Raw genomic sequence first — 25,831 nt, forward strand, 5'->3', positions numbered from 1 at the left:
CCTTCTCAATCCTTATTCATGCTTCAGTCTTTTGTGTCTCCCTCTCCATTTGCCGCTCAGTGCTTGGAGTTACCCTCAGGAAGTATAAGCACTATATAAGCACGAAACATATACTGCAATAACATGCTTCCCTCAATGCCACTCCCATTTCTTCTGTCACACTTTACTGTACACCTCTCTCGTCTATTCTCTCTGCCCACAGCCCCAAGCTCTTGCCCGGCCTGGTTCTTCGAGGCAGGTTTAAGGCTATATAAGCAACCAGCATGACATATATCAGCGAAGCTTGCAGATAGTCGACAAACTTGCAGATGAAACACATCCGTCATAAGAGTGATTAATAAAGGAACCCCAGTGGGATAAGCAAACCCTGCAAGAGTGGTCTAGGACGTGGCAGCTTTGGTGCAATACAGCCAGACGCAGTAATGGATCTAAGACATCTGTATACTACAGCGTAATATATGGTGGAGGGGGAGCTGTGAAAGGCCACCAAATAGGAGGAGGCATCTTAAGGTGATCTTGCAGGGCCTCAAAGCAGTGCTGCAAAGGCAAAAATATACTTCCAGATCTCCCCTGTGGGGTTGCGGAAATGGCCTTAGTGCTGGGGCTGGGCTCAGGGATCATAAAGTACTCATACAATCTTATGGGCTCACCTGTTACAACTATGCAGATGACACGCAAATCAGATACAGAAGGACAGACCATAGAAACTTCAGCACCACCCTTAGCAAACTGCCTCACGCAAATTGCGGAATGACAGCCAACTATCTAAAACTCAACCTAGACAAAATACAAATCCTAATACTCTCACCTCACGCTGCATCCGAAACACCTTTTCTAATGGATTGCGTCCTCCCACAGATTCCTCATCTTTGATATACTGAAATCCTGCTTGCAGCTTTGGAAACCTTTTCGACAGCAGAGGGCGCTGTGTGTCGTTCAGTCGATGTCCCTCTGCAGCTTCCATTCACACGCTCGGATGTGACGTCAATGTTCGTATAAATAGCACACCTTGCACCTCAGTTTCATTTTTCTGCATGCACAGCATGCTTCTTAACGGCTTGACTCGCCTCTGCAATTATTTTCTATTGAATAGTTCTAAATTCTTCGAGTATGTCTACTCTGAAGACTTATTTAAAGAGGTGTGCGGGATAGTGACATGAAGATGTTCATCACAAATCTGCACAGAATATTCCTCTGGTGTCTCGGCGAAGAGCACAAGGTCAACAACTGTGGTTCTCATCAATCCATGACTAGCAAGCCCTTGAAGGAGAGGAGGTTGACTCACCGTAGGTCGGTCGGTGTCAAAATCCGCATCCTCTACTCCTTCGTAGAAAAAATCTTAAAAAGACAGGAGTGTGAAGGATAAGTCTCCTCAGAGATCTAAAAAGCATTCCAAACATTCAAATCAGTCGAGGTCAAGGAGCGATTCGCGTCACTCTTCGTTTCGTCTTCTGCAAGACAATCCAAGAAGAGACGTCCGCTTACTTAGTCATCTGGTTCTTCACCCTCGCCCGATGGGGAAAAAGGTAAGTTTCCGAGGCAAGTCTGACACATTGGGAAGAGTTCCGTCTGAAAAAGATGGACTTTTTTTAAGGCGGCCCTTCGAAAGAGGTGAAAAAGCCAACTTATCCCACTGTGCCTCTTAAAGCCATCACGCCCGTGTCAAATGCCTGAGATGCCTACTTGAGTGACGTTGACCGTGTAAACAATATGAGAAGCATCGAATCGAAAAACTTCCACTACTTCATTATCAAATGACTCTGACCATATACAGGTTTTAAGGGTTTAAAATTTTTGAAGTGGGGGAAGAAGTATTTTTACCCTTTGGGATTGAACGTTTTGAAACACCCAAAGTCCCGTGGAGCTAATCTCTGAGCAATCCCGAATTGGGGACTTGGCTACATGCCTGAAGGAAGCCAGTGGATTGCACCCTTCTCCAGAAGTGGACTTTGCCACGCAAGATTTGGCTGCCCATCCTAGTGCAGCGTACAGTTCAGTGATGAATAAGGTCACTAAATAGTTGGGCTTGGAATATCCTGCAAAGGATATTGTATAGGATGATCTTACTGATATCCTGGACAAGGGACCAGCCAAAGAACTTGTTCTGCCTTTTCACTCTGCACTGAAGAATAATATCTTGGACCACTCCTGCTGTCAACAAGCATCCGATAGGGAAATACAGCCATCAGCTATTGATACTGAATTCCTTTCCAGGCACCCTATCCCCTGAAAGCTTCTACATCCAAAGCAGCTGCCTAGCCAACCGTCCCACCTGATAGAGATGACAACAAATATGATGTACTAGGGTAAAGGCGCGTTCTCTGCTGGGAGCATGGAGCTTAAGGCAATTAACGCATCAGATATAAGGACACTAGCAGTTGACTAACCATATTTACATTTTGAAAGTGATAGGGTGGTGCGTAAATCAAAACCCTGCTTCATCCCTAAAGGTCCAACAGACTTCCACTTGAATTGTACCATCCAACTACCGACTTTCTTCCAAAACGTCAAGTCACTTGCGGAGACTGCCCTACAGTCTCTAGATCTGTAGAGGACAATAAGATATTATTTAGACAGAACAAAAGCCTTCAGAGACTCTACCCATTTATTTGTCTCCTTTGGCCTGTCAAATAAAGGGAAAGCTATTTCTAAACAGCAATTATCGAGGTGGATCTCATCAATATTCTCCCTCTGTCATCAAAAGGCAAATAGGCCATTAATTGGCAAAGTTCCAGCACATTCCTCTGTCCACAGCAGCATCACCAGCACTGTGGGCAGGAATCCCACTGATGGGCATATGTCAGACTGCCACCTGGGAGGCGCCTCTCACATTCACCAAGTAGTACTGCCTGGAAGGACAACACCCTGCAGACACCGGGATGGGAAGAGCCGTCCTGCAGCACCCACTCCTTCACCTCCTACCAAAATCATTCTTGACCCTAGACTGGGAGTTGAAGGACTGTGGAAGATCTATGTACGGCAAGGAAGAAAGCAAAGCCTAGCGCCACCTTTCCCCTATCATCCCAGAGTTTTTTGTCTGTTTCTTTGGTGAATTCTGTTTAGTGTTTACATTCAAGACCATACCCATTAAGATTGGTCCATTTGAATTATGTTCCTTAACCCTTTTGAAATTTGAAAATGTAAGTTTTCGGCATTTGCACTAAACCTCTGTGTGATGCAGAACTTCAGGATGGTATGGGGAGGTTCCAGCTTCGGAAGGGTATCTCCAAAAGCCGAGCAAGAATGTATTTGCCATTATTTGCCTATGAAGAAGCGGTGGTAGAAGATCTTTGGGTACTCCCCTACCTCCCTTTTCCAGCATCAGTCTCTGATGCATTCATCTGTGGATATGCCAGGTTACAACATGGTTCCAGTATGCTGGTATCCCTTCAGACCCACCACTATATACTGACTCTATACTGGCCCCGGCCACAATTACACCGAGCCTGACAGGGTTGGCTTGCCAGATGCTTTGAGCTACAATTCCCAACCGCTATAGCCAGCATGGTCAATGCTTTATGAGCTTGTCTGATAGATATCTGCTTGGATACACCTGTACTCGCTCTACACTTCATGCTACCTCATATTAGAAACAAAACAATCTGATGGACCTCGATGTGTGAAGGACCATGGGTACAGTGCATCTCACACTAGGGATAGTATTACTGGCACGCCCTGTCGACGTCCCTTTTCGAATTTGAATTTCGAACACAATAACTGTCTATGCACAGAATGTGAATCAAAGCAGATACAAGCATTAGAAATATGATTACGATGAGTGAAGTATCCCATATAGGGAGTAAGGGGTTAAAACAGTTGGGGAGGAGTTTGGCGGGTTAAAAAGATCAGGAAACGTGGGGCTTGTGGGGGTGAGCCCCCCAAATAATGAAAAAACAATGCATTTTTTTCTGTGATTTGGTTGCGGTATAAAATGCCTCAAATTAAAAGATTTTGGTAAAAATCACATAGAACCGTTCAGACCGCCTGATCTAGCTTGCTGCCACTTTGGGGAGCCCGGCAACCTGACAGCCTCCTTTTGGAGGCCATCAGGACGAACAATCTTTTCACCATAACTTGCTACCCTTTTGCCTGCCTCTTTCTGCTTGGTTGCTCTTCCACGGCCCCTGAGAGGGTGCAGCAGCATCCAAGACAGTGCTTAGGACCTAAAAGTGGAGAACTTGTATGGACGCTCTAAGAAAGACCCATTAGTTGAGAACCTGTGCTTTGCAGCTTTGCAGCCCACAATCAAGCCAGTAGACGGAACCTGAAAGACATATAATCTTATTTGCTAATTTTAAGGTTTGTTCTTTCACAGGTGCTTGAACATGGCTTTTCACGGCTTTTTTTCTTCATAGGGCACTTAAAATCACGGATGTTAACTTGTGCTACTTAAGAGCATCAACCACAAGCTGTAAACTCCAGTTGTATTTTTGTATTTGTATTTATTGTGTTTTATATAGCGCCTTTAACCAAAGCGCTTTACAGAGAACAATTAGCTGTACATTAAAATATGCAATGGAAATTGTTGTTCAGAATCAACCAGTAACAATCAGATGACTGTAGTAAATGCTTTTTTAAAGAAGAGCGGAACGATGAATCGAAAGTAATGGATCAGAGAGAGAGAGAGAGAGAGAGAGAGGAAGAATGCCCCAGTGAAAAGGAGCAAGAAGTTGAAAGGATCGAAAACAAGATTGTGCACATTAAGTCGAAAGTGATCAGCAGAGCGGAGAGGACGAGAGGGAGAATAGAATGAGAGGAGAGATGCAAGATAGTTGGGGGCAAGACCGTAGAGATTTGAAGACAAGACAGAGTGGTGTTCTTATGAGTAGAAACCAGAAAGAGAGGATGTATGGCTCTGGTGTCTCTTCCTTGTCCCAGTACCCGACTGGTGTTTACTCAGAGATGATTCAGGCAAAAGATAGGAAAGTAACTGGTAATAACCTACAAAGGCCTGGGAGATATTAGACTCCTTAGAAAAGGGAAATGTGGGATACCGTGTCTCACTCAAGGGTATCTCATCCCCACTCCCCAAGTCTCCTCCACCTAGGTGATCCTCCGTCGCATATCCACCCCCAGGGTCAGGATCTGAGAGCGATGGCCTTTCTCTGGCTACCTGGGAGGAGGATATGTTATGGAAAGAAGTGAGGACACCCTCAGATTCCTCACAGTACTCACCAGGTGCATCAAAACCTACGTATTGCAGTGATGCTGCAAACCTGCAGCGGGTTCTTTACAATGAAAATGAGGTGCTATAAAAATAAAAGTTGTTTGGATCCCTCAAAATGTGCAGTGCCTTGGCCTAAGGAAGTGGGTGGATCTAGGCTGGGAGGAGAGGTGTACAACTGGTGTACAACTGCTGCAGGATGGTGAACAGCAGCATGTGTGATCCAATCAACCATACTGGGGCCTTGTGTTTCCTTTCTTAGGATCTAGCAAGATAGCTAGGTGAGTCCGCTAGCTGCTGTGATGTGTGTGTGAACACTGCAAGTCACTGATTTCAAGCTTCAGCTTGTCCCACTCAGACTTTAGACCTTCAAAGTTTGATAAATCGAGCAACATTGAATTGGCTAATAGGAACTAGGCAGCTCATCCCAGACCACCCAATTTAAGACCAATATCTAGAACGTTAATGACAGATTTCAATAAGTGCTGAGGGGGCACATCATACGGGGACAGCATGTAGTCCACATGTCTGGCCTTGCTGGGGGAGGAGGAGGAGGAGGTAGAGTGGGGGTGGGGACGTGTTTACAGAAACATATTAGCTTTATATACTGCACCTCATGCTTCATTCCTCATGCTTATAGGAACAGCAATAAGAGCAGCGATTAACCAATGTATTAATACTCCATTTATCAACCTGTGTAGGAAAATTTGGTGAGTTTTCCCAGCCGGGATTCGAACCTGGGACATGTAGGCTTGCTCTGTTTCATAGGCCAGGTTTTTAATGGTGTGGCTTTCTTTTTGCAAAAGCTAACATCTGCATGTACCAACTTGCTGCAGAAAACGGCTAATAAAAAAAGCGAAATCGTAGAGGGGTGGGGTAGAGATCGCGTAAGTAGGGGTTAAATTACAGAACTTACACTTTGTGCTTGGAGTAGGCATAAAATGGGACGACTTGGATGGTCCTGGTGGTCCTTAGCCTGGCATTCTTTCTCTTTCGAGGGCCGCCCTTCTACCAGGCCTCCTTTTGTACGAAGAGGGACAGAAGTTAGATTGCGTGTTGTGGGTAACTTGCTCATGACCTACATTTCTTCCACACAGAGGTCACAAAGACTGCACAGAGATGTTTGTCATCTGTACAAATGCTGTTGGACCACTTGCTGGGTGTATCTACAAGGCTCCTCTTTCTCTTTTCAGGTGCAGCCGGAGGAACGATTGCCCGCGTGCTGACGAGCCTCACCGCTTCACTGCTGAGCGTAACCATTGTGTACACCTTGAGGTGCACCCCAACAATGTGTCTGTTACAATCCCTGAACTACTGGTAAGAGACCGCCGGAGTGCAGGCCTAGTCAGGGAGGTGGAAGGGGTGGAGGCTGGCGGACGGGTTCGTTGGTTTGAGGTCTGTTCATATGGCCAGGGTCTCAGGAAGAAGGCATCTTCCATACTCTCCCTCAGCCCAGCTAGACCAACTTTAAGGGAACCTTCCCTTTCCTTATCCCCGCTCCATCGAGCTCTGTTGGCATTCCCCCTGCTCTGTGCCAGCCCAGCTCCCGCAAGCTCTGTTGGCATCCTCTCTGCTCTGTGCCAGCCCAGCTCCCCCCAGCTCTGTTGGCATCCACTCTACTCTGTGCCAGTCCGGCGCCACTAAGTATAGAGGTGATTTCCTTCTTTCCGAGCTGGGGTCAGCTAAGGTCAGATGGTATCAGTCCACCTGTGTCTTGCCTCAAAGAGGGCGCTGCTTATCAAGGGGCCTTTCACACCCAACCACCCACTCAAAAGTGCAATGTTCTCAGGATAGCTCAGGGGCAACGTGCGCGCCTTGAAAGCAAGACGACACGATGCCTGGGTCTGCACCTAGAAACGTGTGGGTATTAAGCGCTTTATAAATAACCTATCATATCATACAGACTGCAGTGCTATTAACCCGATTCATAATGCCCGCCTTGGTATGGCCTCTTTCAGAAACTCCTCTGGGGCGGTGGTGTCTTGATCATGACTGCGTTGACCCTTCACTCTCGTAGATCTTTCCAGTGGTGCCATAGGTGTAATGACTGCAGCGGTAAAAACCCGTTTGCCGGCTCCTGCGGCAGCGCCGTGTCGCTACCGCCCTCCATGGGAAATATGCCCCCTTCTCCCCCCCCCCCCCACTTTGACGTCCATGGTTCTCCTGGGATGGAGCTGCTTTTCTAATTGCAGGGTGATTATGCCGTATTCCTCAAGCCCACCTTGGTAGTATTTATGGACGGAAAGATTGCTGGGTGACCTACTTCCGCGCCTCACACAGTGTCTGAAGTGGTTTCTGTCCCATCGTTTTCTATACTAATGTTTCCCCCCCTTTACTCCCCCTCGCCCCGGGTTGGAGTCGGTCTGCTGCAGTTGTGTGTCTTGGGTTGGCAAGATCTGTTTTGTTGTGTTGGATAGTGCGATGCCCAGCGCACAATCCTGACTGCATTAGCGCCAATTGGGCCACTCGAAATGATGCCGTTATATTACATTATGTCTGTGAAGGAGTGCCATCTGCTGCACCGGGCACTGCTGCAGGTGCACTGCCAGGGGCTTGTTCGGTGTGCTCATTTGCACCCCACTCCCACCTTTGCCAAGTACCCCCACAGCCCTTCCTCCCTCCAACACTGATTTATTTTGTTTTCTAGCTCACGCTTTCCGTGCAGAATGTTCCAGACCTGTCGGCCGGAGTCACCTGCTCTTTTGAGGACGTCGTTGAGCGAGAGGCCCTGATCAAGCACGGGGAGGTGCACTGCTTCTCGCCCTCCCTGCGGGACGTGCCCGCCGTCACGAGCGGACATGGTGAGAGCTTTGGCTGCCAAGGGGCATAGAAACTGGAGGGAGAGGTTTTCAGAAAAATAACAGACCTAAAAAAAGAAAAAAGGAAAAGCCTTCTCAGACTAACAGGCCTATGGCAATAAAGCGAGAACAATCGACTTATTCATGGCCGCCCTCCTCACGTCAGAGCTGTGACCTTTGTAGCGCACATACTTGTTTTGTCAGGCACAGACGGTCCTTGGGGCGCTCTCCTGTGAGTAAGGTGCCCAGGCCAAGATGGCACCTCCCTCCTGAAGTACCCCCGAGGGGCGTGCTGGCCTAATGGGATACCTTCCAGGGTAATTTGCACAGATGGGAGATTTCATTCTAGGCCATTCTTGCGCTGTGTGACGTTTTTGTACACAAAGACAACCAGCCCTCACCTTTAGACTAACACAACCTGCCCATGATATGCTCCTTATGAAACGGCCATTAATGCCTGATGATATACACACCAAACTGTCAGAATCCGCCATCTTGTGTAATTCAATAAACTCGACTGGCCTGATGCTGGGCTTCTCCCACTCCCACGAATGTTATGCTGTCCTCTTTCTCTAGCCCTGTCCCCAATATTCTCCATATGGATAAGACCAGGGATCGTATAATCCTGAATTTTAATCACAGCGCTGATGATCTCTGTGTATAACAGGATGGGGTGCACCAGCTCTTAGGTGTAATTCCAAGAGGGGACCAAGGGCTGCAAAAAAGGACCAGTTGGCTGCATTTTAGACAGTGCCAGCCCAAAATCAAACAAATGTGTGACCCCTCCCCCCTTTTTCCCCACCCCAACATAAAAAAAACTCGTACCAAGCCTAAAGTGCAAATGCTAGTTTAAAGCCAAATAAAAGTCGTAAGCAGTGGTCGAAGTGTATGAAAAGAAGTAGTGGAACTATGTTCCCTGCTGGCCTGCACCGCTCCCCACAGACGACATGCACAATAAAAACCCCAAAACACATGTGCCTGCTCTTTAAGTAAATGTCCTGTGCAGTGCACTGAAAGTGCAAGTTCAACTTCTTCCTACACTTTTATTTTAAAACGAAACTGTTCCGGAACGGTTTCTTTTTCAAATAAAAGTATAGGAACGGTAAAACTTAATTAAAAGAAGTAGAGGTGCACCGCTCCCACCCTCTTCGACCACTGCTCTTAAGGCTTGAAGCTGAAAACTTTTATCCCAGACACAAAAATTGCTATGTAATTGTAATCCCAGACTAAAAAAGTACGACAAGTGTCCCAAATTAAAACCGAAACTAAAGCCCCAAACTGAAAAACTGAAGTCTAAAGCGGAAAGTGAAGAGAGTGGCGATGAATATACCATTACTTGCGCACTGTTCCCGAGTGGCTGCTTCTTTCTCACCCGGCCTTCCTGTCCCTTTTCCGCAGGAAATGCACGCACCGTGAAGCTGCATCTGAAGTCCAAGGAGACGGGCAAGACATTTGCCAGCACCGATTTTGTCTTTTACAACTGCAGCGTCCTCCAGTCGTAAGTACCACTTGCCCTGCAGGGGGTGGGTCTGTTAAGTAGAACTGCGACCTTGCGCAAGTAGTCGGAGCTAATGTAATGTGATTTGGTCTTGTATGCCATGACTTCTGCCATTTCGGTGGCGTTTGTCATCTTGCATGTGAAACTGCCTTAGCTTAGGGTTCGAGGCTCTCACAATACCCATGTCTTCCAGTGCTACCATATCTCGTAGCGATTCCCTAGATTTCACCGAATCCAATTTCACCTCCTCGCAAATCTTCACATTTTTTTTCTTCTTTGAATTGGTTAGGTAAGTAGGTACATTTTAAAACATAGATGCGGGGTGGGTAAGAGGGTAGGCTAAGGTAGGGGTAAGTGGGAGGAGGGCTGGAAGTCTCCGCTGCATAATAAAAACAATTCGAAGAAAAAAAATCGAAGATTTCTCCTTTAGGTTAAGTGGATTCGGTGAAATCAGGGACATCCTCTTGAAGCCCTCTGAACTCTCAAGCTCCCGCATCATTTTTAATCTGCTCATTACATCCAGTTTTTTCCCTTTACGGTCTCGTGCTTGTAGTTTCGCTTTTCCCATTATGAATGGTTGGGAATGGTAACCTCTTGGCACTTAACTCAGGACCTTGGACTGGGCGCACCTGTTCCCTCTCCCGCTCATTCCATGTCTGGCACTTAGTTGCCTAGAATGTACTGGGCCAGTTCTGCCAGGCTTGGTACGGCAATGTTTCTGTATGTCCTGCTCCTCCCCCATCATCCCTTTATCGCCTTACCATCTGTCACGCACTTACTCCGTGTATAAGTTCCCAGTTTGGTATCTTCCATAGATGCTCATGCGGCCGGCCCCAGTTTTTTCAATGTTCTGAGGCACTGCAGGAAGTTTAGTCCCTAATGAGTCAGAGGGTCTTACAATATTCATTGTTTTGGGGTCCTTGCTTGATAGTATGGGTTATTCAACCAATCGTGCGAGTATGATGCTTCAAGCATGAGCTTGTACTGCTGCCCTTTCTCCTATACTCTTCTTCATGTCTGCTTTACCCCTCCCCATCACTTGCCTGCCTGTGATTTAAGGAAAGGCTAGGGATAAGCTCTTCCTTATTCTTTGCTGCTTTTCCTATCACCAAGCAGCTGTGGCCCTTCTTGGTGTGAGATGCAGGCTTCAACACAGCCCCTGGATGAGCATTTTGCTGAAATCCCTCTAATCTGTTGAGCGGCTAATACTGTTATCCTCTGCAAATGAAGTCAGCAAATCTTTGATGCCCGCTGACTCATGCTCTATTTGCAGCTGTCTGCTTCAGGGAAGCATGTCCTTATCCTGGGTCAGGGATTCAGAGAGGGCAGCAGTCTTTGGGGTGCTATGCCCCGATGTAGCTGTGGCCGGAGGGAGGCATACCTTGTCCACTAGTGGGCAGGAGCACCATGGACTGATGGATATGTGCCCTGAATATAGGAGGCTGGCTGCTTTGCATACGAAAGAAAGTGCATTTTGGGAACATAAGAATGGCCACCTATTTATCAAACATGTATGTGACAGAAATTCAAATGTGCATTCCTTCTGGGCATGCAATGCACCCTTGGTATGAAGCTCATTTCATCTGTCAGAATAGTCACCATGACAGTGAAATGTGGGGGAGGCCAGGTTTGTGCCTCAGGTCTACACCGAACAGCCTTCTGGCAAGACAATTTTTGCGCACTCACACCACCAATCACCACACAACCGGGTGTATGGACACTAGCAGCGGCGCTAGTCATGTGGAGGGGGGGAGGAGCATGCAAGGTTATTAAGGGAGCGGGCGGAGGGGGCAGCTAGATCCTCAAACGGCCTCGAATGGAAAATCGGGCACATACCTCCTGAGGCTCAGGGTGTACAAGCATCCCGTCGGGTAAGATTACACGGTTCAGTCCAGGATAGAGATGACTAACGAATACCATTAACAATTTCCTTCTCTGCATACACCTCTCAAACTCCAAACCAAACACAACCACAAACCTCTAGCGCAGCAAACCGCACGAACTTCACTACACTGCAACAACAAAACAAAAAAAACACATAGACTTGCACATCAGCACACGACGACTACCGGCCGCATACACCCCAGGCCCAGCCGACGGAACCACCGGGCTGAGGCTGCCAACAGCACATCACTGCAATCTTGCACTTTTCCAGCCTCCACCCACTAACCCACCATCCCCCCCCTCTTTTAGAGCTGCCAGAGCACCAGGGGACCACTCCGGTGGTGATAGTGCGCGGTACAAATGACCTTTAACATTAACAAAAAAAAAATGACCTTTAACAGAGCACAGCTCAGTCTTGTTCCGGCCCAATTCCTTGCCTGCTTGTACACAGGGTACATACACACTTTTGTATTCAGGAATTGTTCTAATCTTTTTTTTTTTTCTCCCCAAAATGCCTCTTCACCTCAATCTCATTTTCAAGGGGCTTTGTAATTATATACAAGGTATACCAAGAGTTGGAACTATAAAAGCAAATAGCATGACATAGATCCATATAACTCTCCTCCCTCTCACATGTGCATGGGGAATAAGCCACAGTTAAAGGGTTTGTATTGGAGAAAGAGTTCTTCTATTTAGGCAAACAAAGTGTGGAATCCAGGCTCTACAGTAGAAGCCTCCATACTGTGCTTCTTTTGTTATCCCAGTTCTCTATCCAATCAGCAAGCTTAGAATGGAAGATCTATCTGCCTGTAAAGTCTTAATTCCAAGCTCCCATCTGTGCTCTGTACACACTAGTCAAGGAGACTTGGACAAGCTGTGTTACAGAAAGCTGCGGGTGAGGCTGCCCGTATTCTCCCTCCCACCCCCCATCCTCGGCTGCACAAGCTCAGTAGCGTTCGAGCCCTTACCATCTGGCTTTATAGTGTGCATGGTGATCTTCACCCTTATTAGAGGTCCTCGCCTTTGGCTTGGGACTACTAACTTGGGTGGTGGTCACCTACTGCACATACACTGCATTAGCACCCAGGGCCGGGGAGGACTATAGAATCATGTGAGCCAGGCAACATCCTGGCCTTCTGGCATTATCAACCTGTGCTAGCACTTGGTGTCCTGTGTAGCCCCGTCTCCTCACATCCTCCATCGCCTACCAGTTAGCGTGACCCCACTGCTCTTGTTTCCCAAGGTGTCTTGCTAGCAATCGATCCATTCCTGCTGCCTCCTTCCTTCCATGCCGGCTCTTCTATCTCGTCCTCGCTGGCTCCCAGACCCATCTCTGTGGCACTGGCCGAGCATGAAAATAGAAAGGGGGCTGGGCTCACAGGATGCCTAGCATCTGCTGCTTAGGGGCCATGTTTCACTTCCCCCCCCCCAAATGTTGATCTTTTCCATAACACCTGGCCCCAATCTAGGTCCTAATACCATTATTGCCCACAACTGGGGGGCAATACAGGATTCTATGATCCATTACTACTCATCACACCGTCTGGATAAGTAGCATCCCACGATAACCTCAAGTATTTAAGGCTGACGTTACTACCGGTTACAGCACTTTTTGTGATGTCACTAGTGGTGATGTTCCTACACATGGAAGGCCTGCCTGTTTTGGTCAAATGGCCTTGCAAATCCTAGAATCGGCATTGTCCTCCTTGCCATCCCTTTCCCCACCCCGGACTGGGAGCTGCATCCATGCTGCCTTAATTGCCTCGTCCCTGGAGGCTGCAGGTGGGCCCTCCAGAGAATGGCCTATTGAGGCTAACCTCCGCCCCCCCTCGCCCCCCTCCCACCGCAGACAGTAAAACGGGCTCACAAAGCAAAGGAAATGGCGGCCGCGAGGATCTGCGACGGGGTGGCGTGGAGTGGGGTGAAGGAAAGGGTCAGTCCGCACATTACCAGAACCACGCGGAGACAAAGCAGAACGGCAGAGATGTGGAACATGAAGCATTTTATTCCCGGCGCCGACCCATAAATTACCGCGCTGTTTACGAAGCAGGGGAGCATCCACATGGCTTGTCTCTCTTCACCTCCTCCCGCCTGCCAACATATCCCAGTCCCCTTCATTTCTGAGGCAGACAAGTGGAGGAGCCCTTCTTTCTCCCAGAGTTGCCACGGCAACGGGCGAGTGCGGCCTACCTGCTCCTGTGACTCGGCGGCTAGGCTTCCTGTTTGGACTATCCGCTGGGAAGGGTCGCTTTGGAGTGGTTCTCCCCACTGTGGGGCCCTTTTCACGGGGCCTGATTAGTGGAGGCCGTCTGGCTGTGGCCGTTTTCGACCCCTCCATTCTTTTCACATGGTCTTTTCATCCCAGCGAGGGTAGGGTTGCCAGTCAGTCTTCCTGCCAAGCTTAAGAAAACATCACGCTGACCACTCTCCCCCGCCCCCCCCCGTCACCCCCCTCTTCTCAGCCTTCTGCTGCAGCGACCTGAGCAGAAAATTGCCCCACTATACTTGTTATATGGTGCCTCTTGTCATTTGTTATGGTGTCGAAGCACTGTAGGTAGGATGTCCCTTCAGCAGACTTTAATCTGAAAACACGAGGGAAAGAGCCTCAAAGTGCGTGCAGCGGTAGTTGTAGTTTCCAGAACAGCTAAAAATAGTAGAAATGACTCCTATAGGGAAGTTGTAAGCCCAAAGGGCAGATTGAGAAGTGGGGCGGCAAGTATTGAAATGGTAGCGACAGCTGGAGCACATTTTACGCAGAACTCTGTTGTATGCTGTGTAGTTGAGAGCGCTGCTATAATTTACATGCAGCGTGCATGCCCAGTGAATAATAAGCAGTCACGTGCTAATTATAACACAATTGTAGAAATCCGGAAATACTGATGAATCAAGTTCACATGTCTGTCATATTAGAGAACGATCTAGGCTTTAGGATAATTAGTGGCCAGTCCGCTGACCCGCTCCAGGCCTTTCCCTGTCCCCCACAACTGCAACACATTCACCCTCCATGTCGCTTTACCTCCAAACGTTCAGCAAATGAAACCCACCCTGAGACCCGCCAAGGGAAGTGAAGCCAAAATATGGACCCGCGCACACCCCCACCGCCAGGCCAGGGTGCCCATACCCAACCATCTAGGAACACTAGTCCGCACCTCCCAACAGATCCTCGGGTCTCATCACCCACCCACCCACCCCACAACCGACCCCAAAGCAGACTGTGATCCCCGAGCCTGGACAGGCGGTTCAAACCATGCAGCAACCGCCCGCTGAGGTCACCCTCTGCCTAACCCCATTCCCACCAAAGCCGAGGCCCGGACCCCCAGCTATTGGACACCCGACCGTGCGGTGCAGGTTGCAAGCGAGAAGCCAGGAGAGCAGGTGCAGGTCAACCACCCACTGCACATCTAACACTGCGCTCCCCCCAGTAGCGGAGCCCCACTCTTTTGTGTGGCACACCAAGCATGGGATTGTGTGACAACCCTATTATCACTCTGCCAACCTCAGAGCGACAGAACATGCAAGATCTGTGAAGCACTGAGGCCCAGCCATCCCAGGGATGAACAACTGATCCCAGGGATGACCACCTGAGAGGATTCACTGAGGCCTAGCCATCCCAGGGATGGCCCCTGAGAGGATTAACTGAGGCCCAGCCATCCCAGGGATGACCCCTGAGAGGATTAACTGAGGCCCAGCCATCCCAGGGATGACCCCTGAGGGGATTCACTGAGGCCCAGCTATCCCAGGGATGAACAACTGATCCCAGGGATGACCACCTGAGAGGATTCACTGAGGCTTAGCCATGCCAGGGATGACTACCTGAGAGCGTTCACTGAGGCCTAGCCATCCCAGGGATGACCCCTGAGAGCGTTCACTGAGGCCCAGCCATCCCAGGGATGACCCCTGAGAGCATTCACTGAGGCCCAGCCATCCCAGGGATGAACACCTGAGAGCGTTCACTGAGGCCTAGCCATCCCAGGGATGACCCCTGAGAGCATTCACTGAGGCCCAGCCATCCCAGGGATGAACATCTGAGATGATTGGGAGATACAGATCCAGACAGAAAACTGCATAAACCCAAGTATATGTACAATGCATGCATGGGTGTCATTTTAGGGGGGCGGGGGGCTATTGATATTTTATTTCTATTGCGCTCGTACACACGTGTTTCAGAGCGCGACAAGGCATGGGAGGGGAACAGGGGAGAACAAAACAACAATCTTACTAGGCCCAGTGACATTGAGAACGCACAAGTGCATGGCAGAGGGGGATGGGAAAAGTGCATGGAAGGGGGGAGAAGTGGAAAGTGCAGAGCAAAGGAGAAACGGATAAATAAATAATAAAGGCAACAAACCGTGGTAGTGCAGCCAGCAAATGGCAAGTGCTAGGTTTAAGGCAGCAGACAGGGTAGGTCTGAGGAAGAAAAAGGGGGGGGGTGTATGCATACAGATCCCAGTGCAATGGGTGGGCTGGAGGCGGTGCGGGGGAGGGTGGCAGGTTGAGCAGGCACCTGGGCCCGGAGGACATAGGGTGACCAGGTGCACGGTGCCAAGAGAGAACTGATCAGCAGGGCAGAGGTGGGAGCAAAGGCAGAAGCAAAGAGGAAGGTCTTGAGGTGCTTCCCAACAGATCCTCTGGTCTCATCACTTCAAGGGCGTTTGTTGTCCCCCCCAACTTCCGTGGCACACCATTTTGTCCACCGCATTTGTCAGTGGCCCCGTTCCTTTAGATGCCATGTCTCCCTGCCTCAAATGTCCAGCAAAGTTTCTCCACTAAATACATGCAGCTCAGAAAGCCTCAGGACACACACCAAAGAATTCTAGATGAACAAACGCACGATTCCGGACTGGTCGGCTAACATATAGAGCAGATGGCTGATAACTCCAAAGCAGGAAACCAACTTGCAAAACCTCAAAAATGCACGTGATTGCTGAAGCTTTTCCAAAGAGTCGAAGGCGTGATTTGGCATTCATTGTTATGGCCTTGCCCAGCAGCACCGCTCCCAGATCTCTCCTGCACTCGGCCTCCAGTTGGGTGCCTTCTTCGGGAGCAGGAACGTGTCTCCTGGGATCCACAGGCAGCAACACTGCTTTAAGACCTGCCCCAGAAACCACAGGCAAGACTGGGCTCCCTCTGACCTGCCTCGCGACCAGCCCTAAATGGCACTAGGGAAATGGCCAAACCAAAAACCCAGAATGCTGTGTGGGCCATTTTTTTTTGGGCCAAAGAGGGACACTTTTTAGGCCCGTGTGGGCCAGTTTGATAAGTTACTTCACCATTCAGCTAGTAATTTTAACCAGTGTTACGGAGTAAATATTCCTTAACATGCACAATTTGCGTCACATTTTATCAAAAACCTCCCTCATGGGTACTACTCAGTCTGTCACAAAAGGGATGAACTGCCATTGGCAAGTGTGGGCCACTTTTTCATTGGTGCCAGAAACTATTGCATGCCATCCCGGGAGGATAGTTCAAGCAGCAACGTGCTCGCCTTGGAAACAAGACGACACAAAGCAACACAGGTTCGATTCCCGGGTCCGCACTTAGAAACCTCTGGGTATTAAGCGCGTTATAAATACGCAACTAAGACACATGTCTCATTTCTGTAACAGTGCCTCGATTGCCCCTGGGGTGTATGAGCGCTTTAAAAATGCAAATTAATAAAAAATTTAAAAAAGCAACAGTCCGGCCCTGCAGGCTACGGGAAGCACTGCCCCCCCAACCATCTGCTCCAGATTTCATGCAGTGCAGAAGGGGCTGTAAGTTGTGGTCTCACTCCCTTGAGTAACAGTTATATGCCCCTTTAAGACGTCTGGATGATCAATGAGTAAAGACTGAGCTCAGAATTGCCTTGCGAAAGTCTTGGCAACACTTGCAACCTCGCAAGTCACACCAACCAATTGTGTTGTTAAGGCTGAGGAAGAAAGTTGGGGTGATAATGGCACATTGTGGTTGATGGGGCACGGAATGGAAAAGAGGGACCAGAGAGTGTGCTGAATGAATGAGGCGCACACAGTGGGTGTGGCAAGCACAGTGGCTGAGCCCATACAAAGTGGACAAAGAGGCGTAGAGTGGGTGAGCAAGCACTTTGGGAGCAAGTCGCAAAGATGGCAGGGCACGAGTTGAGGGTACACATGTGAAGGCGGCATCTGTCCACATTTTTCAGGGGGCAGACGCCATCCAACCGGAGTATTTTCAAGAAATAAAAAAAAGATTGTTGATTGAACTAATGGTTTAGGCCACATGGGTCAGCAACTTTTGGCTCTCTAGATGCTTTGGACTACATCTCCCATAATCACTAGCCAACATAGTCAATGCTAAAGAATCGTGGGAATGGCAGTCCAAAACATCTGCAGAGCCAAAGGATGCAAACTCCTGGTTTAGGGTAAAGAGTGGCCCTGACGGGATTCGGACCCAGATGGCCAGACTTCGAGGCCAGACATGTGAATATCTTAACACGAATTTGTAAAATGTTTCATACTGGTATTTTGCTATAAAGCACATGTTTTTATACACATTCTTAAAAGCTACCGACCTTTTATACTTAGTAGTGTCTTAGAAAAATCTGTTCAGGTTTATTGAAGGCGATTGTTTTTGTCTTGTGCAATTTCTTTAATTGGAAACGCCAAATCAAAGGAAATTCGCAAATTTCACTTTAGCATAAATTCACTTCCTGGGATGTCACTTCCCATTGCGTATGTCCGAGTCTCTTCTCCCCCTGACTTTTTATAAGACTTGTGCCCTGAAAAAGGGCCAAGACTCTCAGAGGGAATGAGCCTTAGTTGAGGAATAGAGAGGCGGACAGTAGAATCACACCAGACCATTCTTTCTATGGAAATGCAACAATTAATACATTGCAGAGGTGGGGTAATATTGTTCATCAGATTCTGTCACGACAGTTAACAAAAGGCAAATGTCAAAACGACTGGATAAAGGGAGTGCATGACGTCATAATAGCCTGGCACACCTCAGACCTGTTTTCCCCCCTCCCCTCTTCCCCCTGTGTACTTACTAGCTCTGCAACAACTGGCGGGTGCTCACATAACAACTTCCCTGGCATGTAATGAGCACCGGTACACTACTGGGGGCAACAAAAATCTTCACAAATATTCTAGATATTCCAGCACACCATTTTAGAAAAATCAACAACAAAAAATGGACACACTGGTTATCACCCTTGATGTTGCTTCTGTATTTCTAGCTTAGAACGGGAATGGGTGGGTGAGAGAACAAAATTCTGGTGGCGGTGACCAGATAAAAAATAAAAAAACAGGGCAGGCCATAGACATAGAAGTAGGACTAAAGTAAACATAAAACTGTAACTGTCGCTGGCTTGTTGCAGGGGATAGGGCTGCTCACTCACAGGCACACTCCTCTCGTTAGAGGGGAGTGGCCGGGGAGGGGAAGGGGGAGGAAATGGGGGCATGAAAATAATTCACACCCCCATTCACACGCAGGACGAGCCACAGCGGGCCCGATTTCAGGATTTCAAACTCGGGTGCCGGCAAAAAACGGGACCGTTGCCACCCATCCTTCCAATCCCGGGGCGGAGGGCAATTTCCCGGGACTGTCCTGGGAAAACCAGGATGTCTGGTCACCCTACTGTGACCACTAAGGTCTGCAGGCATGCCGGGTACAAAGAGGATGCGCACCTCATCAAAGCCCTTTTTAATCTGTTCTCCTACCAAGGCGCCAGAGTACCACAGCACTTACGGTGTTGGCCAGATTACATCATGGGTGCCAGCCAGGAAAAAACAATTAAATTGGGTTCTTATGTAGCGCTTCATGTCTAAGTCCTGTCACTAAGCGCAGGACGGGTTTTCAACCCGTGCATCAGTGTTGTGTTGTCTTGCTTCCAGGTCTAGTGCGTTGCTCCTGAGCTATCCTCCTGGCCCAAGCAATGCCCACCAAACGGCTCATCTTTGCCTGGCACCACACGTCCAACCCAGCATGCTGCTGGCTCTTGATTAGGTTATATGGCCTCTTGAACACCAGGGGGTTGGACTCTCTGGGAAATACAATGGGGACAGTCTAGGACCTCAGATGGCAAATGAGGAGGAACTTGCTGTGAAGCGCGGAGTGGTAATGTTGATCTCCCATCCCCCAGTAGAATGTTGGCCAGTATGTCAAGTGAGTGCCCTTAAAGGGCCTTTAGTGAGAGTAGACGCATAACACGCACCCGTTGCCATGCATTCTAGAGTTGGTGGGATAGCCCAGTGGAGTAAATTTGCTGAAAATGTTGGGGGGGACATGACAACTGAAGTAAAGGGGTGGGATGAAGGGCATATGGTGGCTCTGAGGGATCGTTTCGGCCAAATTGTAAAAACATTTTTTTAAAAAAGTGGTCGAATGGTAGATTTGACAGAATTCGGTCACCACTATTAGTTCGAAGCCGAAGATCCCAAACATGAAGAGCAGTGGTTGCAGGTGTGCCCCTGAGCCCATGTTTGGCATTTTTGGCTTTGGTGGTTGCAGGGGTGTTACCCCGCTTCCTCAGCATTGGTGCCAGGAGACCCAAAAAAAAGAGGACGCTGCAGCGTCAGATCCGACCCATGTTAAAGGGATGGATATGACGCTGCAGGTTACAGGAGAGGCAGCGGATGGAGAAAAGTTAAGTGGGGTGGGGGGGTTATGGGTGTACTGGTGGTTTGAGGGGACATGGGTTTGGTTTTTTGTACTGAGGTAAAAACATATTCGCAGCAAAAATAACTATGATGAATTCTGCTGTGATTTTGTACGTCGGTGAGGATAACACTAAACTACTACACCACAAGAGTCCATTGCTGACGCTCTGTTATAACTTTCATAAGACTGGTGGCTTGTCTTTCAAATTCAATTGGGCCCCCACACATCTTCAGCCGGCCTGCCATGCACCCAGTGACACAACATAACATTCGACAAACATAATTCCACTAGAACATACAGACAATGCATTATCATTCATTCAGACACAAAATATGCTTGCACACACTCTCACTCACACACAAATGCACCCAGCACCTCCACTGACATACACTGTGTGCACACAACATTTATATGTACATTTACAATAACACATGGAAACAGTGGCACAACATCCATTGAGCAGACCAGACTTCATCACCCCCTGATACCTGAAATTTTGGGCCACGTTGAATTGACCTAGCTGAACCATAAAGCCATGGCCGACAAGACCAGATTCACTGCAATGTCAGTAATTTGCCTGATTTTTCCATTCATTCAAAGGCAGAAACCATTGGTTAATGCAGTTCAGTGGGCGACCAAGTATAATTGGTACAGATGTTTAAAAACCATTTATCTCCAAACTTTTGTTCTGCGCAGCACCCTATATGTCTACGTGCTGATAGACAGGATTCTGACTGATTAAAATTAAGGTATGTTTTCCTGTGTTCAAATGGCTCCAAGCAGTGGAGTACCGAGCAGGAGAGTCGCAAGGGGGTGGTCAAGCTGCCCCCTCCTGTAGCTCTTTTAAGTGCCAGACTGGGACACTTGTCATTGGGACACCTCTCCCATTCGGCACCTCAAAGAGGGTGCCCAACACCAAAAGTGTCTCGCTGGCAGGACAATGTGAGCTGAGCAATTCCTGCTCAGCATGACATTGTCCTGATAGCAGGGCACCTTACCTGTTAGGAATGGTAGAGGTGTCCCGCTGCCAGGACAATGTCCCAAGAAGCTCCAGGAAGCAGGGGGTACTCACGTTGGCATGTATCAGAGTATTACCATGTGAGCCATTAGGCACTGACTGGATGGGAGGGGGGTACTATTAGCAGGGACTTTTGGCCCTTTAGAAATGTAAATGGGAGGGAGTGATCAGAAGTGAGAAGGGTGCATAATGTTGCATGCTTTATGAAATAACGATTATGGCTTTAAAACCCAAGGGGGATTTGTTAGGCTCACATTAATCTACATGATGATGTTGTGACTTTGCATGCAGAATGGGGAGAATCAAACTAAAGCCATGCTCCCATTGCTCAAGATATTTCTGACAATGTATATATGGTTAGTTTACTATGAAAGGCTAGTTTATTATGTAATGTGGTTTGCTTCCAATGCATTGCTATAAATATTTTATATGTATTATATAATTAATAAGCACATGAAATGTAAAGCAAAACCTTAATATCTTTATCAACTAAGCCTGGAAGGATGTGCATGGTCTCGTAAATTGTCCACATCCCAGTTTCACCATTTAACCAAGTGTGTGATACTGTGCAAATCATTTAATCACATTCTGCCTTATCTGCAGCTCTGTAAGTGATTGATTCCCTTCAAAGCTTATATTAATGTATCATGCTGTTATAATGGAAGAGCCCAATGACTGTGGAGTTGCTCCATATATACCAATAGTGCAATTTAGTTATTTTGCACCACAGTTATTTGTCACTTGGCTTATTTATGGCAACTTATTCTAAAATGACTTCCAATGCGCCACCAAGTATCAAAGACTGATGATGTGCCTTGCAATGTCTTTTTCTGTGAAGTCACTTCTGTTGGTGCAATCCTTATGCTAATTCAGACGTTTGCATGTATTTTGCCTCAGAGGGATTGGACAGAGCTCCCCAACAAATATAGACAAACGCAATATATTTTTTAAAGCCTCCCGGGCCACGTCTCATGTTACACCGACCTAACCTCTTTGCGCTCACGCGCCTCCAGATAGAAACGAGGCAGCTGAATGAGCTTCCTAGTTCCTGTCTGTGTGTCGCACAAACACGAAGCTGGAGAGCGATGCTCTGTGCCACTGGCCCCCGGAAGTGCTGCTGCTTGCGTGACCGCACAGGCGCTAGGCCCTGCAACACCCAGTTCAGCACCCTGGCTGCTAACTTTGAGTCAGGCCAGCCAGGGTGAAGGACTGAGCCACGCAGGGCATCCCAGCCCTGAATGTGTTGCAGCGTGGCTGCCAGGCATCTCTGCATTATGTAATGAGACAGCGCAAGCCTTGCTGAGCACCCCAGCCGGGCTTGCGCTGTCCAATTACATAATTGATCATAGCAGCCCCCCTGCCCTCCCTCCAAAAGTTGGGGGGACAAAAAGGCATGCCACAGAAGTTGGGGGGAGGGGAACAAACCCCCCCTGTGTCCCTATAATTACTCCCATGGGATAGCCCCACAAACTGTTGGACACAGTAGCTTTATTGATGGAGTCGGAGATGGTGCTGTTGCGTTTAAAGGACTACATTAAGAGAGGCGATGGATGCAAGGCAGCTGCCACTGTAGCGCTGAGAGGTGGACGGGGTCGGGCTGAAAAGACCTTTAAAGAAGTCAACACAATGGGCCTCACTCAGAGTATGAAGGTAATCATGGTGCTATTTGTGCCATGACTACCTCTCATACCGGCACGGAGTCCGACCTGGTTCAATGGGGACTTACTGGTCCATTCCGACCTTGGAGGGACCGGTAAGTCCCCATTGAAAAAACCATTCCCCATTCTCATTTCAGCCCCCATAGGGCTCAGTGGGAATGGGGAAGTAGCTAATAACGGTACCACAATTTGCGGTACCGTTATTAGCTCTCTGGTCCCTTAGCGGCTCCCGCTAAGGGCGCCTGGTAAAACCAGGAGCCCATTGCGGGACCCACTAAGGGACCTCGGAATAGGGCGCAAAGTGATTACCGGCACCGATGTCCTTAACGGTGCCCGGCATCCCTTTGCGCCCACCTCGGAATGTGTTTATTGCCACTAGATGAGCGAAAGGACAGAGGAGAAGACCTTGGGACTGGGGGGAGGACGAGATCAGAGACACGCTGTGAGGAAAGGGGATGGACATTGTGGCACGGTTGCCGACATGCTGAGAAGATTAGACACCTCTTGTGTAAGGTGCAACATATTGGAACAGTCAAAGGAGGCGCAAGTACAAAAAACACTGCATTTTTTTTACTTGTGCCGCTTTAACAAATGTGCGTGACACCTTACTCACAAAGGTGATCTGCACACTGCACATTTATGGTTGGGGGGCGGTGTGGGGGGCTGAGGGACAGTGCCAGACATTCGCTGTCCGGCCTCCTTGCATACATCGGTGTCAGGAGTTGGTTCATGACACTTCCGTATGGCAGGCTCCCAGCACCCACGTGGGCCTGGGGAATGCCTTTCACATGGACCGGCCCTTTGACATGTACACAAATATTGCAGCATTTCTGTTCCTGTTTGGGGAATAGAAATGCAAGGGTGACAGCAGCGGCGCAAACCTCTGCTGCCGCATTTCTAGAAAAATGTACGATGATTTTTTTTAGTTTATTTGGAGAATTTCGTCCATTGTCTCAAAATCAAAGAAATATGGGGACTGGGGGGGGCACAATACAGGTAAGATGAGGTGCCTCGGAGCAGTTGGAGGGGAAATATATTGGGGAAGAGAAGAGACCATGCAGGGGGGGGGATAAGCCGCACACTGGGAGAACATGCCAACACTATAGGGGGACGCGACAACCGCGTAACATTGAGCATGAGGGAACTACGCTCGGCAGAAAACCTTCTCGCTGTTATTGCGAGCGGGTAGGGAAGATGCGAGGCTCATTGGAGGGGCGGTGATGGACGCACCATAGCAGAGACTAAGCTACACGCGAGGATCTGAGCAACGAATACAAGGCAGTTGTTGACCCCGACGCCTGAACTTTAACAATAAAAGGTCGTTTTAGATTGAACATTAGAAATGGCTGCTTGGTTGGTGAAGTGCCAGGGCATGTCGGGCTGGGTTTTAAGTGTCCGATAAATAACCCCTCTTGCCTCCTCGGAAGTTCAAGGCTGGCCTCGGTGTGTGAACAGCTCGGCGGAGAAGTTCCCCTTAACCCAGACAATCTCGGCTCAAAGCCCGAGCAATTTCCTTTCTTTCTAAAGAAATAGTAAATAAAAGGAGGTGGGCGATGGCAGGAAGTGGTGGGGGCGGAGGGCCACTTCACTGGGAAACAATACTGTGAACTTGTGCTGCTACCCGGGGCTCCTGAAGGCCACTCGGAACCGGGGCCGGATGGCGAGGCCGAGCGGCTGGCCTGGGAGACGCTGGGCGGAGCAGGCCGGGCACCGTGCGCTCTATGGTGCCCCTCTGCTGGCCCGCCGGCCTGCATGCATAAGTAGCAGAAAAGTGTACAAAACGTATGGGCACTCCCGCCCCCCATGCACGCATTTTACTAAAGAAAACTTCAGTCAAATACTCAATTACGATTGTGACTTTTCAATGATACACACTTGTATATTGCTCGTGTGTAGTCTGTGATTTCTTTACTAGTGCCAACATGAGCGCTTGTTTCATTCAATATTTGCCCATGTTGGCACTAGTAAAGAAATCAGACTACACACAAGAGCGATATACAAGAGTGTATTCGAATTATGTATCATTGAAAAGTCACAATCCCAATTGAGTATTTGACTGAAGTTTTCTTCAGTAAAATAGGTGTGCATGGGACGGGAATGTCCATACGTTTTGGACACCCTTTTTCTGCTATTTTTGAGTGTAATTTGTTATGCCAGTGTCACGCAATTCTCCTGTGTACCCTTAACTTACATAACTCTTTCCATTTTGGAATTTACCATAATTATCTTTTAACACAAAATAACGTGTGCTAGCCATATTGCAATTCAATTTTCTCCTGCATGCTTGCCAGGCGCGTGGGACCCCTGCATTGCCCTGCCACCTGCGTGCCCTGCTTTTCTACACCCTTTTCCTGCATGGCCTGTGCTTACGATCCACGCTGGCGTTTGAAGCTTGTACCCATTGTGTCTGCTCAGAAGCAGCCAAGAGGGGTACTGCTTACTGCACAATTGCTGGATCTTTTTGTGAAGAGATTGGGGGCACCCAGAACATATGAATCTCGAGCCAGTCCTACCCCAGAGGCAAAACATCTGGGGTTCATCTTCGATTCCACTCTCTCCTTCTCGTCTCACATCAGACATCACTAAAGTCCCACTACAAACTCCACCTTCTCAGAGGTATTCTACCTTCTCACTTTCCCCCAGAGGCTCACCATCTCCCGAGCCCTGGTCCTCTCTAAGCTGGACTGCTGCAACAGCCTCTTTCCCAACCTTCCCTCTTCTACCCTCTGTCCTCTTCAACTCATCCAGAACAGAACCACAAGACTTATCCTTGGACTCAAGCCCAGGGACCGCATCTCTCTGGCATGGAAATCCCATCACTGGCTCCCTGTGGCTGCGAGGATCAAGCTCAAGACCCTCTGCATTGTCCAAAAGACTTTCTGGGTCCGGTGCCCGCACTACAGCCAACTCTCTTCCTAAATACTCTCCTTCCCGAGCCCTCCACAAGTCTTCCTCCATCTCTCTGCGGGTGAGCCGCTTCTCCAAGCATAGACTTGGAGGCAGATCTTGATCCACTGCAGGTACCTCCCTCTGGGACAGCCTCACAGCCTCCCTGCCACTCCATCTTGAGCCGATCTCCTTAAGTTCTGGGAACTCCTCAAGACTTTCCACTTCGCCTCCTCCTTCTCTCTCCCTCTCCCCCTGCTTACCACCTCTTTCTGCTCTGTTGCTCTCTCTCCTCTGCTTCTGCTC

General features: G+C 48.7%; 1 protein-coding gene across 2 annotated transcripts in view; it reads left to right on the forward strand.

The window, feature by feature from the left end:
• Positions 1-25,831, forward strand: part of PLXNA3 (plexin A3) — a 677,771-nt gene that overhangs the window by 418,313 nt on the left and 233,627 nt on the right. For both annotated transcript variants that reach the window (XM_069645473.1, XM_069645474.1), the window contains exons 6-8: positions 6,358-6,481; positions 7,812-7,965; positions 9,361-9,460. In XM_069645473.1, coding sequence (XP_069501574.1) covers positions 6,358-6,481; positions 7,812-7,965; positions 9,361-9,460 — 378 coding nt within the window. The remainder of the gene's footprint in view (positions 1-6,357; positions 6,482-7,811; positions 7,966-9,360; positions 9,461-25,831) is intronic.

Source organism: Ambystoma mexicanum, chromosome 2p (genome assembly GCF_040938575.1).
Source record: "Ambystoma mexicanum isolate Mex_15411 chromosome 2p, UKY_AmexF1_1, whole genome shotgun sequence".
Classification (NCBI taxonomy): domain Eukaryota; kingdom Metazoa; phylum Chordata; class Amphibia; order Caudata; family Ambystomatidae; genus Ambystoma; species Ambystoma mexicanum.